This window comes from Mobula birostris, chromosome 28 (genome assembly GCF_030028105.1).
Source record: "Mobula birostris isolate sMobBir1 chromosome 28, sMobBir1.hap1, whole genome shotgun sequence".
NCBI classification, from domain to species: domain Eukaryota; kingdom Metazoa; phylum Chordata; class Chondrichthyes; order Myliobatiformes; family Myliobatidae; genus Mobula; species Mobula birostris.
Window position 1 is genome coordinate 26084985 of NC_092397.1, and position 15516 is coordinate 26100500.

The window sequence follows — 15516 nt, forward strand, 5'->3', positions numbered from 1 at the left end:
GTGGAAGCTTGCTGTGTTCAAGTAGCTGCGGAGTTTTCTGCATAAAATCATTGACCGCTTTTGAAACATGTGGCGTGGAACCAGCACTTGCCCCTCAAATTAATCCAGTCTGTTAACAACAGCACATCACCTCCCTTTTCCAAAATACAATTCAACCACACTATCACCATCCATTCCGTAAGTTTACACAAATGGGACATCAGTGATATTGGTCTATAACTAGAAGGATCCAACAGGAGTTTCCCAGGTTTTAGAATAGACGCTACAATTGCCATTTTCCATGAGGATGGAAGATGGCCTGAATTCCAATTATGATTCAGAAATGTAATATTATCTCAAGAGAGCTGCTGGCCATATGTTTAAACATGCAATAACATGTATCTGTTGCACAGACGTGGTTGGGGATGAACCCAAGTGCAGGACACAGGCACTGAGGCAGAGTTGTGAGGCGTTAGCACCACTGTAAACGGGGAACCGGTATCCAGGAGAGTCTTTACACAGAGACAAGGGTCACGTAGTGTATCCAGGAAACGATGCAGAACTTAGAACTGACAGTCCTCAGGAATCAGATTTACTCACATGAGAGTTGACCAATGAATTGGCAGCTCCTTGTTGTGATCACAGTGTCTTTATCCTGCATTTCCTGATGGAAAGCAGGTGTGTGCAGTTAGTGGAACCTGGGAATGATTGGAAATTCAATGAGGGAATTGAGGCCCAATTGCTGAGGTAACTAGCAAGGTTGGGGATTGCCAGAAGGGACCATGACAGTACCATCCTTTCCCGGAGCTGCCTGACCTGTTCTATTAATAACTTTCTTAAACTCACACAAAGAAAATTCTACTTCGTTATCACTGCTACAGCTGATTTCCAACACGTCGGGGTATTCTCTTAAAACCTTATCCCTACATTGTTTAGTCTCTTCATTATTTTGATTATGAATTGCAGAAAAGGACCGAGCCAGTAACTAAACCCTCTCCATTTCAGTAACAATTGTATTACCTTCTTTAATCAATACTGGGAACCCTATGAATCCCACACCCCTATTGTCTTAATCATTCCTCAAACATCTCCAAGTTTAATAGTCCTTCCAATACTTTCACAATATGACCTCGCGTAAATCTTTTTCACAACCTTCATTACTTTCCTCACCATGGTCCGTGACCTGTTACACTTAATATGATCATGCAGAGAGTGATATGCATAACTTTCTGAAATGCCTTATTTCTCTCAATAATTGCCTCTGCACACTCCTCCATCACCCATTGTCCAGCTTTTCTCCTATTAATGCACTATGAATCTCTTCCACCACAATCTGATGAATAACATGACAGCGTTTCTTTGCAGAAATCCACATCATCCTCACCATTCAGCCCAGACAGACGCTCACCACATAAAACATTCAAACTTCTCCCAAGTTGCTTTACCAAAGTTCCACTTCCTAAAAGTGGCCTCCTTTCCCCTACATAAATCCAAACCCAAGCTTATAAATACAGGAAAATGATCGCTCCCCAATGCTTCATCTCCCATGGCATCCCACTCACTCATTGCAGCCTGAATGTTTGAAATTAAAGTTAAATTTACAGCAGTTTCAGAACTATTATGAACATTAAATCTCACAACTGTCCCACCAGTAAGACACAAGATGTGAACTGTCTAAAACTCTTCTACAATCAAACCATCGCCATCATTCTGAGAACAACCCCACAGTGAACTGTATGCATTAAAACCCCCACACCACACAACCCTTAGTGAGCTAGAGCTACATATACTGTCCAACAAATCAATCGAAAGCTTTCCATAGTGGTTATAATATACCACTTTACTGTCCTTACCTGTTGAATCAAATATTTCTACAAGTGCCTCATACATTTCATTTACATCTCCAACTCCATGCCCTCTCCCTTTCTTTATAAAACTTGCAACACCACTTCCTGTACCAACTAATCTATCACGCCTAATTACAATTTAATCCTGGAAGAAAGAATTTAAATGCGGTAACAACCAGGTTCCCTCAATACATACAACGTCGGATAGATTTGATAAATCAGAAATAAACTTCAAGTCTTCACCATTAAAAATCAGGCTTCTAGAAATACGTCTTATCGCCCTTCCTTATACAGTCTGGAGGATAGTCGTGGGGCGTTTATGATTGGTGAAACAGTGCCTTATCTGATTGGAAAGATGAAGTATTCTAATCAGAGAGCTGCTTTATTCACCAATCAAGAGACAGCAACGGCAGAAGCGCGGAAAATAACCGTTTAACCGCTGAAATAAACTGAAATTTGCAAAAGACCGCCAAAAAAGCCGTTGCTGTTGAAATTAAACAGGTTTGTTTGTCGACCCTTTACCCCCGTTACTGGAGTCCGACACATTTAAACCGGGTGTAGTTAATACTGCGATGGTGTCTGGGAACTTAGTTCACCGATTTCTTTCAATTGATAAACGATTGGAATAAAACAGATTCTCTACTTCTGTTCGCGGTCGGTCATTGTGAACGGGTCGCCCTTCAGAAAGTGGAGCTTTAACAAATACTCTGAACGAACCGTGACTGTGTTCAGCTCTCGCGTTGGAATGGGGTTAAGAGAAGTAACCAAAATGGGACAAAGCTTAAGGAACCGCATTCTCCAGGGCAATTAAACCAGAAACAATTAGTGTCCTCTTCAGGGAAATATGATGAACGAGAGAAAACGACGGGGAAGGGGTGCGTAACGATTCCGTGCTGTGCAGTCGGCTGGGATATAACAGAGAAATCAGACTATACTGAGCAGTGGACAGCAAGCTCTGATTAACGGAGATAAGATTCTGAAATGAGATCAACAAAAAATAACTCTTTTAATGAAGCCGTGAGTGGCTTTTAAAAGAGCCTTTGATTTTCTGGTTTGTTTTGTCAGTGAACTTGTCTTCACTTGGAGCTGGTGTACTTGGTCACCGCCTTTGTCCCTTCGGACACGGCGTGCTTGGCCAGCTCCCCGGGCAGCAGCAGCCGCACGGCGGTCTGGATCTCCCGGGAGCTGATGGTTGACCGCTTGTTGTAATGGGCCAGGCGGGAAGCCTCGCCCGCGATGCGCTCGAAAATATCGTTGACGAATGAATTCATGATGCTCATGGCCTTGGAAGAGATGCCGCTGTCGGGGTGAACCTGCTTCATCACTTTGTAGATGTAGATGGCGTAAGTCTCCTTCTTCGATCTCTTGCGCTTCTTGCCAGACTTGCTCGCTGGTTTGGACAAAGCTTTCTTGGCGCCCTTCTTGGGAGCGGGTTTCGCTGGATCCGGCATTTCCTCGTCGGTTTCAAACACAATAATAAGCAGAAGCTGTTCGGAGCGCGGGTTAAATAGGCAGCGCCAAAGCGGTATGTTAATGAGGATGGGAATGCTGAGCATTTCCATTGGCTGTTTGGAGAAATGAATCACCAATCGGAACGCTGGGGGATGGGAAGCGGCGCCAATGGGCGGGGTTTACCGCTGTAGTTTAATGCGGGAGGAAGTACTGAAGGGCAGAGACAGGCCGGGCTGCGGGCTGAGATTGAAAAGGGAAAGGCAAATTTCAAAAGCAGAATTAAATAAAATCAGATGAAATATTGTAAAATTAAACACTAGGCCATTTAGTTCATGACATAGGGCTGCAGGAGAGTGAAGGAGAGATGTGGACATTTCAGTGTAAAGTTTAAATCGAGTTTATTTATGCACAGGTGAAAGGAACAAAGTCTTTGTAGCAGCATCACAGACATATTGCCTCAGAGACACAACATTGACAAGAAACACTGAAATTAAATATGAATTATACCAAAATATTCAAAGAGATAGAAGACTATCAGAACAAAATCAAACTAACAAACAGATTATGCGGGCAGTGGGAGAATCATCCCTCTTGTGCTTCTTCATCTCGTCACTCTGGATTCAGTGTCACACAACGCTGCCACTTTGATCTGGTCCATGCCTTCATTAACCAGGTCCAACACTTGCCTTTATCGCATCTTCCTTCTCCTTACACTGGTCGTCGGGTTTGTGGGGGTGTGTACCCCCTTGGACTTTAGGATTAGGTTTGAGGGTAGGGCTGGTGGATGTATATGTGGGGCTGGAAGATATAATGCTGTGGAGTTTAGTATGGTGAGATAGGTGGGCCTGTGGTGGATAGGGTAGTGTAGTGGAGTCACTTTAATCTGGCCCATTCCCTTCATTAACGTGGCCTGACACCACTTGGCTTAATGAACCGGGTGTTGCAAAGGGACACATCATCAGTAATGCAACCTGGGGTCATTGGGTGTTTTGGGTCTTTAATCATGAGACATCCTCACCCAGGCGACCAAGCCAGGGTTAATCAGTCCGCTTGTGTTTATCCCATGGATCAAGATAATGAGAGGCATGTAACTCTGCATGTTGTGGGTATTTTAAACCTTGTTACTTGGCTTTATTTTGACCATTTGGGGAGTAGAATGTTCTGAGGCCTAGTAATCAGGCTTTACCTCCAAGTAAGGTTCAACTTTCCTACTTTCAATTTAGAATTGTCTTTATTTTGCATCTGTATGCCTGGGATTGCATGGGTTAAATTAACAGTGTTCACTGCAGTACAAGTTAGTGATTAAGGTTGTGCAGATTGATCCATAATTCCAAAATGCAAACATCTCTGAAATCCAGAATTTTTTGTTTTGACATGACGTCACAAATGGAGAATTTTACTCAGGGTTATATGGCTTGTCTAATGAAGAGAGTTTTATGGCTCTGAGCCTCTATTCACTGGAACTTCGAAGAAAGAAGTCAAACCTATCAAATAGTGAAAGGGTTTGATTGAGTGGATGTGGAGAGGATTTTTCCTGTGGTGGGAGTGTCTAAAACCGGACCACACAAATTCAAAATAGAGGGGCATCCTTTTAGAATGGAAATAAGGAGGAATTTCTTCAGCCAGAGTGGTGAATCTGTGAATTTTTTTGCTACAGGCAGCTGTGGAGGCCAAATCACTGCGTAGAGGTAGAGATTGATAGATTCTTGATTGGTCAGGGCATGAAGGGATACAATGGAAGGCAGGAGACTGCCTCTCAGAGGAAAAATTGATCAGTGATGATGAAATGCCAGAGAAGGCTCAACAGGCAAAATGGCCAAATTCTGCTCCTATATCTTATGGTCTTATGGACTCACTTAGTGACTAAATCTCTCCCAGAGACTGTTGATCTCAGCTTTGACTCAACCCAGCAACTGAGGCTCCACATTACTTATATAAGGAATACTGAGATGCTTTGTTCTTTGATTAACGAAATATCTCATTTCCATCCTGAATGCTTGTCATCTCATTCTGAGCAACAGACACAAAATGCTGGAGGAAGTCAGCAGGCCAGGCAGCATCTATGGAAAAAAGAGTAACGAGCCAATGCTTCGGGCTGAGAACATTCACGCTGAGATCTGATGAAGGGTCTCGGCCCCAAGTGTCGACTGTTTACTCTTTTCCTTAGGGTCTGCCTGTCCTGCTGAGTTCCTCCAGCATCTTGTGTGTGTTGTGTTTGATTCCCAGCATCAGCAGATTATCTCGTGTTTGTGATTTATGCCTCATTCTGAGGGTATTTTCCTCAGTTGTGGAGTTCTCATTCAGCGGAAAGATTCTCCCTGCTGACTGCCTGTCACATCCTGAAAGAATCTAACAGATTTCCTTGTTTTCTCATGAACGGCAGGGAATACAGACCCAGCCCACTCACTCTCCTCTCATATAACCAACCTTCCATCCCCGGAACCAGCCCAGTCAGTGTGGAGAACAGTCACTGCACTCCCTCTATTGCAGGGATATCCTTCCTGAAGAAGTGTGACTAAACCTGGACACGATACTCAAGGTGTGCTCTCACCAGGGCCCCTATATAATCCCAGTGAGACATCTGTACCCTCTTCTCCACTCCTCCTGGACCACAGGACAAAATACTGTTTGCCCCTCTCATTACTTGTTGTATCTGCATGTAAACTCAAGTGATTTGTTTACAAGGATGCCCAGGTCCCTCTGAACATCCCTGTGTGGAAATGACTCTTATAGTTTGTTCCTGAGGTTGGGTGATCTCACATTTCCCCACACTCATTTCCATCTGCCACATTCTCAACCATTCACTCTCCTGTCTACATCCCCCAAACCTTCTCACTACTGACACTGTCCCTCCTGCTCTGCCACAGCACAGATGTAGTCACTGAGTCATGCAGCACAGAAACAGGCCCTTCAGCCCAACACATCCATGCTGACCAAGTGGCCAAACAAAACCATTGTCAGTTGCCTGCATTTGGCCCATGTCCCTGTGAAACTTCCCTCTCCACAGTCCAAGAGATATTGCAACTGTGCTGACCTATACCACCACTTGGGGTAGTTTGGTCCATGTAAACAGCACATTCTGTGTATAAAACCTGATCCTCAGGGTCCCATTTAAATCTTTCCTCTCTCACTTTATATCTGCAATCTCTCGCTTCCAACTCTATAACCCTGGAGATAACAGATTCACTATTGACTGTATCAATGACTGCCATTATTTTCTCACCTCTCTAATATCACATACACTCTGGTCCTGGCCTATCCAGCCTCCTGTTAAATCCCTTTTGCACCCTCTCCAGTTTAATGCACTCTCTGATCCCAGGGCAACTATAACTGTACTCCGTGCTCCGAGAGTAGTTTCTCCGAGGCTGGTAGAGCTGTAACGTGACGTCACAGTCCAGTGCCCAATACTCTGACCGATGAATGCGAGTGTGGCGAACTCCTTCTTCACCGTCCTGCTTACCTGTGTTTACACTCTGAAGGAATTCGATATCTGCACCCTGATATCTCTGTTTTACAGCACTCCCAGGGACAGACCATTCCCCACGGTAGTTCTGCCCTGATTCGTCAATGACAATGGAACATCTCACACTTATCTGTCATTCCTCAAATCAGTGACCTCATTGATCACCGTCCTGTTGTAATGTTAGTTACATTTTTCACACTCCACCATATCACCAACTTTAGTGACATCGATAAATTTGCTGAGCCGGGCAGTGACGTTATCAGCCGAGTCTTTAATAAATGGACAACAGCAGCAGCCCTGACTCAGCTCCCGGGCTTTTCCTCGCAGCGATATACGCGCAGTGCTGGAGGCACTCAGCAGGCCAGGCAGCATCTATGAGAAACTGGAAACAGCCAACGTTTTAGGCCGAGACCCTCCATCAGCATCTGCAGAAATGTCTTGTGTTTACTCTTCCATCGATTCAAAGTTACTGGATAACATGACCCATCCTCCAATCCTCTGCCACCACTCCTGCCCGAGAAACGCGCAGAGACACAGAGGCGGGGAGGGGAGGAGACAGAGTCAGAGTGACGGACAGAGCCGAGAGCGGCCTCTCATCGTCCAGGTCCGTCTTCACTTTAATACACCCGGCAATTTCCAACGGTTTGTCCGAAACACAGAGTTCCAGAGAGAGAGAAAAAACTCCCTCACACACCACGTACAGAAGGAGTTCTAGGAATTTACTGGCGATTGGACTTCATCGGATCAGAATACAGTGTGATTGGCGCAGGATCAATTTCAAATTGCCCGCCAATTTCAGAGCACCCAGCAACGGTGATGGAAGACTTTTTAAAAAATTATTTACCGTTAGTTTTATCACGTATTATACAATCTCAGTTTCATTTAATAAATTTAATATCTAATCCCCAGAGTTAAGATTTAAATGCATAATTACGGAATCGTTTCTCTAAACGAGTGAACTGATTTCTATCCGAGACGGATAAAAGGATGAAGATCGATCTTAATGCGTTCAGAGGTTCTATCACGGACTGGAAAGGCAGATTCGCAGGAATATCTCAAGCCGAACCGATTAATCTGTTTCAAATGTAACTCAGCTGAATGTATCGATACAAACAATTAAAAGTCTGTGGATACGGCTCCGTCTGTGAGGCGGTGGGTGGCTCTTAGAAGAGCCTTTGTTTTGTGCTCGGGAGGAAGTGGGAGATTTTCAGCCGCCGAAGCCATAGAGAGTGCGGCCCTGGCGTTTCAGAGCGTACACCACATCCATGGCAGTCACCGTCTTGCGCTTGGCGTGTTCAGTGTAGGTGACCGCATCCCGGATCACATTCTCCAGGAAAACCTTCAGCACCCCGCGGGTCTCCTCGTAGATCAGACCCGAGATCCGCTTGACGCCGCCACGGCGAGCCAGACGGCGGATGGCCGGTTTGGTGATGCCCTGGATGTTATCACGGAGCACTTTACGGTGCCGCTTGGCTCCGCCTTTGCCCAGTCCTTTGCCTCCTTTCCCTCTGCCAGACATGATGCTGCTTCACTCAGGTCGCTGCTCACTGACAAACTGCCTGCTGCTGTCTCCTTTTATACACAGCGCCCCGACCTGCCCGAGAAACGCGCAGAGAGACAGAGGCGGGGAGGGGAGGAGACAGAGTCAGAGTGACGGACAGAGCCGAGAGCGGCCTCTCATCGTCCAGCTCCGCCTTCACTTTACCACAACCGCCAATTTCCAACGATTCATCCGACACAAAGCGCTTCAGCGAAAAACAAAACTCCCTCACACACAGTCTGAAAAGAACGAGAGCCAATGTGAGGCTAATAAACATGGTGGGACTGATGGGCTGAAATGAGTTTATTTCAACACTAGGAGTACTATGTTATCGGACGGACAGGGCTGGCAGCTCAACATTCCTGGGTTTCATTGTTTTACATGTGAATGGGGGGTTAAAAATGCAGAGGTTACCTCACTGGGAATGTCACAGCAAACTGGAAGGTTCATTTACAGAGGCAATCTGCAGTTACACTGTTGGGGTGTTTGTATTGGCCCCGCAACAACCAGTGGGGGGACATTATCTTCTCTAGAATTGACTGGAACTTGCTTAATTCTAAAATGCGCCAGATTTCTTCAGTGAATCTGAGTGTTTGAAACATTATGTACAGGGCCCAACCAGAGGTGAGAACAGTTGGGAATGAGCCAGGCCAGGTGACAGTTGAGAGTCAGTGAACATTTGGGAACAGTGATCACAAGTTTCTTTTTTCTTAGTTACAAGTAAAAATAAAAGTAGATCTTGTATGAAGGTACTAATTTGCAGGAGGACAAGTCAGGACGGAGGAAGACAGGAGCCAAAGGACATTGATTGGGAGCAGCCACTGTCAGAGAAGTCCACATCTGATGTGTGGGAGTTGTTTAAAGACCAGCAACTCTGAGTTCAGGATCAGCATGTTCCGGTGAGGAGTGAGGAGAAGGATGGTAAGTAAGGGATCTTTAGACAAGCAGAGAGATCCTAAATTTAGTCAAAAGGTTATGGAAAGTTTGTAAAGCTAAAGTCAGACTGGGTACCTTTGGAATATAAAGGTAGCAGGGAAATGCTAAAGCAGGTGATAGGAAAGGCCAAAAGGGGCCACAAACTGTCCTTGTAATGTAGGACCAAAGATGATCCCAAGGCCTTGTGATTTGTATTAATAAGACGAGGATAACCAGAGAATAGAAATGTCGACTCAAGATTAAAGGAGGAATGATGTGGTTGAAGTCAGATCAAGTGGCTGCGGTACTGAATGAGTATGTTGTGTCAGTATTTACTGAAGTGAAGGAATTGAATGGCAATGAAAACAGAATGAGGCATGCGAATGTGCAGAGACATTTTGAGATTAAGGAGCAGGTTGTGCTGGGACGTCTGAAAAGCAATAAGATGGCTAAGACTCCAGGGCCTGAAGGCAAATATCCTACAACAGTGAAAGAAACAAGTGAGCAGATTGCCGGTGATTTGACAAGGATCTATGTGTCCTCGATCACAACATGTGAGGTCCCACAGGACTAGAGTGTCAGAAATATTGCAGCTTTGATCAAGAAGGGAAATAACAAGAATCCAGGAACCTATAGGCAAGGCAGCCTCATTTCAGTGGTAGAGAAGCTACTGGGGAGGATATTGAGGCACAGGATTTATGCACATTTGGAAAGGCATGGCCTGCTTAGGGACAATCAACATGGTTTTGTGTGGGCAGATCACGCTTGATAAATTTGATTGAGGTTTCTCAGGAAGTGACACAGGCTAAGATATAGGAGCAGAATTCAACCATTTGGCCCGTCGTCTGCTCCGACATTTCATTGTGGCTGATCCATTTTTCCTTTCAGCCCCAGTCTCCTGCCTTTCCCCTGTATCCCTTCATACTCTGACCAATCAAGAATCTATCAACCTCTGCCTTAAATATACATAAAGTCCTGGCTTAACAGCTCCCTGTGGCAATGAATTCCACAGATGAACCACTCTCTGGCTAAAGAAATTCCTCATCTCCACATTCTACAAGGATGCTCCTCTATTCCGAGGCTGTGTCTTGATATTAGACACTCCCATCTTCTGCACATCCACTTTATCACTGCCTTTCACCATTCGATAGGTTTCAATTGGGCCACCCCTCATTGTTCAAAAATTCCAGTGAATACAGGCCCAGAGCCATCAAACACTCTTCATACGACAAGATGTTTCATCCTGGAATCAATCTGGAGAACCTCCTTTGAAACCCATCGAGTTTCAGCTCATCCTTCCTAAGATGAAGAGCCCAAAACTGCTCACAATACTCCAGTGAGACCTCCACAGTACTTAATAAAGTCTGATCATTATTATGATTGGCGCAGATATTGTGAGACGAAGGGCAGGTTGCCATCTGTTCCATATTGTGTACTGATGAATATGTTTGATCTGACAGTAATTGCAGGGACATGGTTACAGAGACTGGGACTTCGACATTCCACTATATTCAATGTTCCACACGGAATTGGCAAAATGTAAGTTATTAGGTTTTATTGTTTTGCAATGGATTTAATTTGGCTTTTTTGACACTGATCAACAGAAAAGACTATGGTGTCAAAGTGAAAACAGATCTAAATTAATTGTAAATATGAAACAAAATAATTCATTGCCTTAGTATTTACCTCCTTCAAATCCGTAATTAGTTGATGCACCTTTGGCAGTATTTACAGTTGAGTCTGTGTCGATAGGTGTCTATCAGCTTTGCACATCTGAACACTGCAATTTTTCCACATTCTTCTTTACAAAACTGCAGAAGCTCTGTCAGAATGCATGGGTTAGTGAGCGAACACTTCTTTTCAAGTCCAGCCACAAATTCTCAATTGGATTGAGGTCTGAACTCTCACAAAGCCACTCCAGGACCTTAACTTTGTTGTTTTAAGGCATTCCTTTGCAGCTTTGGTTTTATGCTTGTGGTCATTGTCATGCTGGAAAATTAATTTTCTCCTAAGTCGCAGTTCTCTTGAAGACTGAATTTGGTTTTCCTCCAGGATTTCCCTGTATTTTGCTGCATTCATTTCACCCTCTACTTTTATGTGCCTTTCAGGGCCTGCTGCAGTGAAGCACACCCACAGGATGATGCAGCCTCCACCATACTTCACGGTAGGGATGGTGTGTTTTTGATGTTGTGCGGTGTTTGGCTTACTCCAAACTTAGTGTTTGTGATGGTCAAAAGGTTCAATTTTGTTTTCATCAGACCATAGAATCTTCTTCCAACTAACTTCAGAGTCCCCAACAATTCTGGGAAACTCCAGGCAAGATTTCATGAGAGCATTTTTCAACTCTGGCTTTTTCTCTGCCACTCTCCCGTAAAGCTGCGACTGGTGAAACACCCGGGCAACAGTTGATGTATGCACAATCTCTCCCACCACTGAAGCTTGTAACTCCTCTAGAGTTATCATAGGTCTCTTGGTGGCCTCCCCCACTGGCCCCTTCTTGCATGGCCATTCAGTTTTTGAGGATAGCCTGCTCTTGGTAGATTTACAGCTGTGCCATATTCTTCACACTTCTGGATGAGTGACTTAACTGTACTCCAAGGGCATTCAGTGACTTGGAAATGTTCTTGTATCCATCTCCTGGCTTGTGTTTGTCAATTACCTGTTTGCAGAGCAGCTCAGAGTGTTGATTTGTCTTCACGGTGTAGTTTCCCCAGGATACTGACTCACCAGCAGTTCAACCTTCTACTTACAGGGGTACTATTACTACAATCAATTGAAACACCTTCACTGCACACGGTCATCTCCATTTAACTGATCATGTAACTTCAAAAACTAATTGGCTGCACCAGAGATGATTTGGTGTGTCATATTAAAGGGGGTGAATACTTAAACAGACAATTATTTTGTGTTTTTGATTTGTAATTAGTTGAGAGCATTTTGTAGAGATTTGTTTTCCCTTTGACACAAAAGATTCTTCTTCCATTGATTGGTTTCAAAAAAAGCCAAATTCAATCCACTGAGATTCAATGCTGTAAATTTTCATAGGAACTTTATATGTAGGGACAATGATGGTGAAAGGGGGAGGGAAAGACAACATTGGTAGGAGTGGCCTCAAGATCCTGAGGTGTGGTCAAAGGCATTCAAGGAAATATTAAATCAAAGAACATACAAAGAGGCGCTGGTGGTGCACAAGAGAATCAGAGATTTTCTAGGAATCAGTGAAAAGCTAAAAGTAACAAGGAACACGCAGAGAAGTTAACTCAGTAATTTGCATTAGTGCTCACAGTGGGACACAGCAAACATCGCACAGATATCTAACGGTGACATTTCAACATTGTGCCATAATGTATAACAATTGGCATCACAAGGGAGAAACTAATGGGGCTAAAAGCAAACATTACCAGGTCCCAACGACCTGCACTGGAGGGTTTCACAGGAAGTCTGTAGAGAAAGTAGAGACATTGAAGTCTGTCAAAACTCACTGTTACAGAAAGGTCCCAGTGGAGTTGAAAACCATTGCTGAAGAAGGGTGGAAGATAAAAAGCAGGTAACTGTAGTCCTGTTAACTTCACTTCAGGTACTGGAGTTGATAATCTATCAAGAAATAACAAATCATTTGGAAAAGTTTAATGTCTACAGTCAGGTTCACACAGATTCCACGATGACCAAAGTTCCCATCTGAGCTCGTGGTCTGTAACCCCCTCACCACCACATTATGAAGAAGGTTATCCTCCTCCTTGTCCCATTTCTCTGCATTTGGCCCAGATACTTCAAAACCTTTCCTTTCCATCTACCTGTCCAAGTGCCTTTTTAATGTACCTGACTCAACCACTCCCCCTAGCAGCTCTTTCCATTTCCAGCTTCCAGGTCTCTCATGATTTTATACACCTCTGCAATATCAGCACTCATTCTCCAACATTACAGGGAAAATTATCCGAAACACCTTTCCACAAATCCTTTGAGATCCAGTAACATCCCCGTAAATCTCCCCTGTACTCTTTCCAGCTGAATGGTGTCTGTCATACAGCAGGGTCACAAAAACTAAACACTATTTGCGAAATGTGGCCAAACCAACGTGTTGGACAACTGCAACATCTTATCCCAGTTTCTATATTCGGGGCCCTGAGTGAAGGCCAGTGTTCCAAAAGCCTCTTCACCACCCTGTCCATCTGGAACCTGGTCTTGGACCCTGTAACCTGGGCTGTTGAATGTTAAGTCATGTTTGACTAACATACCAGAGATTTGAGACTTTACAGGGGAAGTTGGAGAAGTGGTGTTCTTGGATTTTCGGGAGCCATTTGCCAAGGTGCCACATGTAAGGCTGGTGCACAAGACCAGAGCTCAGTACTGGGAAGGAAGTGTGTTAATACTGACTGAAGACTGGTTACCATACTGAGACAGAATAACAGGTCTGTTTCAGACTGGGATGATATAACTAGTGGAGTGTCCCAGCGACCAGTTCTGGATTGTCAATGATTTATTATTGATATTAATGACCCGGAGGAGCGGCAGAGAGTGAGGAATCCACGGTGGCAATGACAGGGAATGTGGTGGGGGACATGTTGTGATTGGACATTTCATCTCTTCAATGGGACATGGGGAAGCTGGTGAGTAGAATACTTGGTAAATGGAGTTTAATGTGGTGAAGTGTGATGACATGTAGAATGGTAGGAGGAATCAAAAGTCAGACTATGATTTATGTGGAGATAAATTGTAAATGAGAGAAATAGAGAGGGGTCGAGGTGCTGAACTACACAACAAAACAGAGACGGGAGCAGTGAGTGGTTCATAAAACCATATATGACCAAGGTTCAGAGGTGAATGGTTCATTGACATTTACTGACAGGGTGTTGGTGCAGAGAAACAGAGAAGTGTTGTTACTGTGACAGACAAGTGCACAATGATGGATTTTGGGAAGTTAAAGCAGGTCAGGACGTACCCAGTGAATGGAGGGTCCTGAGGAGTGTTGATGAAAGAGAAACCTGGGGCACAGGTAAGCAATTCCCTGCAAGTGCCAAGACAGGTAGACAAGGTGGTGAAGAAGGAGCACGACATGCTTGTCTTCATCAGCAAAGGCTCTGAGAGGAGTTGGGACATCACATTACAGTTGTACAAATCAATAATGACACCACACCAGGAGTACCCTGTGCAGTTCTGGTCACATGAGAGGAAGGATGTGATTAAGCTGGAAAGGTGCAGAAACGATTCACAGGAATGTTACCTGGACTGGGGGCTTGAGTTACAAGGAAAGATCAGACTGACTGAGACTGTTTTCCCTGGAGTGAAGGAGACTGAGGGGAGACCTGACAGAAGATTATAAAACTATGAGAGATGTAGACAAGGTAAACAGGCAGGATCATTTTGCCAGGGTAGAAATATCAAATATGAGAAGGCGCAGCTTTAAAATGCCAGGGTGAGAATTTAAAGGTGGACGTTAGGACAGGTAAGATTTCTAATTCCGTACAGAGAGTGGTGAGGGCCGGGTATGGGCTGCCATGGGGAGTGGTGGAAGCAGATATGATAATGACATTTAACAGGGTTTTAGACAAGCCCATGAATATTCAGAGAATTGAAGCACATGAATTATAAGCAGGCAGAAGAGGTTTGTTTCATTTGACATCATGTTCAGCACAGACATCATGGGAAGAAGGGTCTGTTCCTGTGCTGTACTGTTCTGTGTTCTCAGTGAGCCTCAGTGACAGGGGGAGTCTTTAGCCGGGGTCACAGACAGGTGTATCTGTGGTAAGGAGAGAGACTGCACAGTGGTGCATTACCTCCCTGGTACCAGGGTCGAGGATGGAAATGAACAAGTACAGGCCATTCTGAAAGGGCAGGGTGAGCAGCCAGAGGTAGTGGTCCATATTGGCACGAACAAAAGAGAAAAGTCCTGCAAGGAGAGCTTAGAGAGTTGGGGAAAAAGTTAAGTGGAAACTCTGTGGTCGGGGGGGGGGGGTGGAAATCCCAGTGCCACCTGCTAGCGAGGGAAGAAATACAAAGGTGGTACCGTTATATGTGTGGCTCACGAGCTGGTGCAGGATGGAGGGTTTTAGTTACATGGATCATTGGGCTCTCCTTCAGGACAGGTGATGGGAAGAGTAAGAGGTCAGTAACTGGCAGTGATGGATGTGGATTAACACAGAAAGCAACTCCAAATGGATAAATTAGTGTCTCAGCAGCATTACAAGTGCACACATCTACAAATATCAGAAGAGAAGCAAGAGAAAGAATAAAAAGTAAGTTACCTCCAACAGTCTAACGTGGGGGGGGGGGGGGGGGTCATCACTTCCCCGGCTATAGGTTGACTCATTATTGACCCTGAT

At 44.6% G+C, this 15516-nt stretch overlaps 3 protein-coding genes across 3 annotated transcripts in view; all 3 read right to left on the reverse strand.

Moving 5' to 3' along the window:
• LOC140189167 (uncharacterized) overlaps window positions 1-15516 on the reverse strand; it is a 420311-nt gene that overhangs the window by 11095 nt on the left and 393700 nt on the right. The gene's annotated exons all lie outside the window — the stretch shown is intronic.
• Window positions 2903-3277, reverse strand: LOC140188887 (histone H2B-like). Its single transcript, XM_072245545.1, has one exon. The coding sequence runs from the start codon at window positions 3275-3277 to the stop codon at window positions 2903-2905; it is 375 nt and encodes a 124-aa protein (XP_072101646.1).
• Window positions 7653-8458, reverse strand: LOC140189238 (histone H4). The gene has a single exon (XM_072245923.1). The coding sequence runs from the start codon at window positions 8258-8260 to the stop codon at window positions 7949-7951; it is 312 nt and encodes a 103-aa protein (XP_072102024.1). The 5' UTR covers window positions 8261-8458; the 3' UTR covers window positions 7653-7948.

Excerpts from the sequence above, each read along its gene's own strand:
- LOC140188887 (XM_072245545.1), bottom strand. The coding sequence starts at position 3,277 with ATGCCGGATCCAGCGAAACCCGCTCCCAAGAAGGGCGCCAAGAAAGCT.
- LOC140189238 (XM_072245923.1), bottom strand. The coding sequence starts at position 8,260 with ATGTCTGGCAGAGGGAAAGGAGGCAAAGGACTGGGCAAAGGCGGAGCC.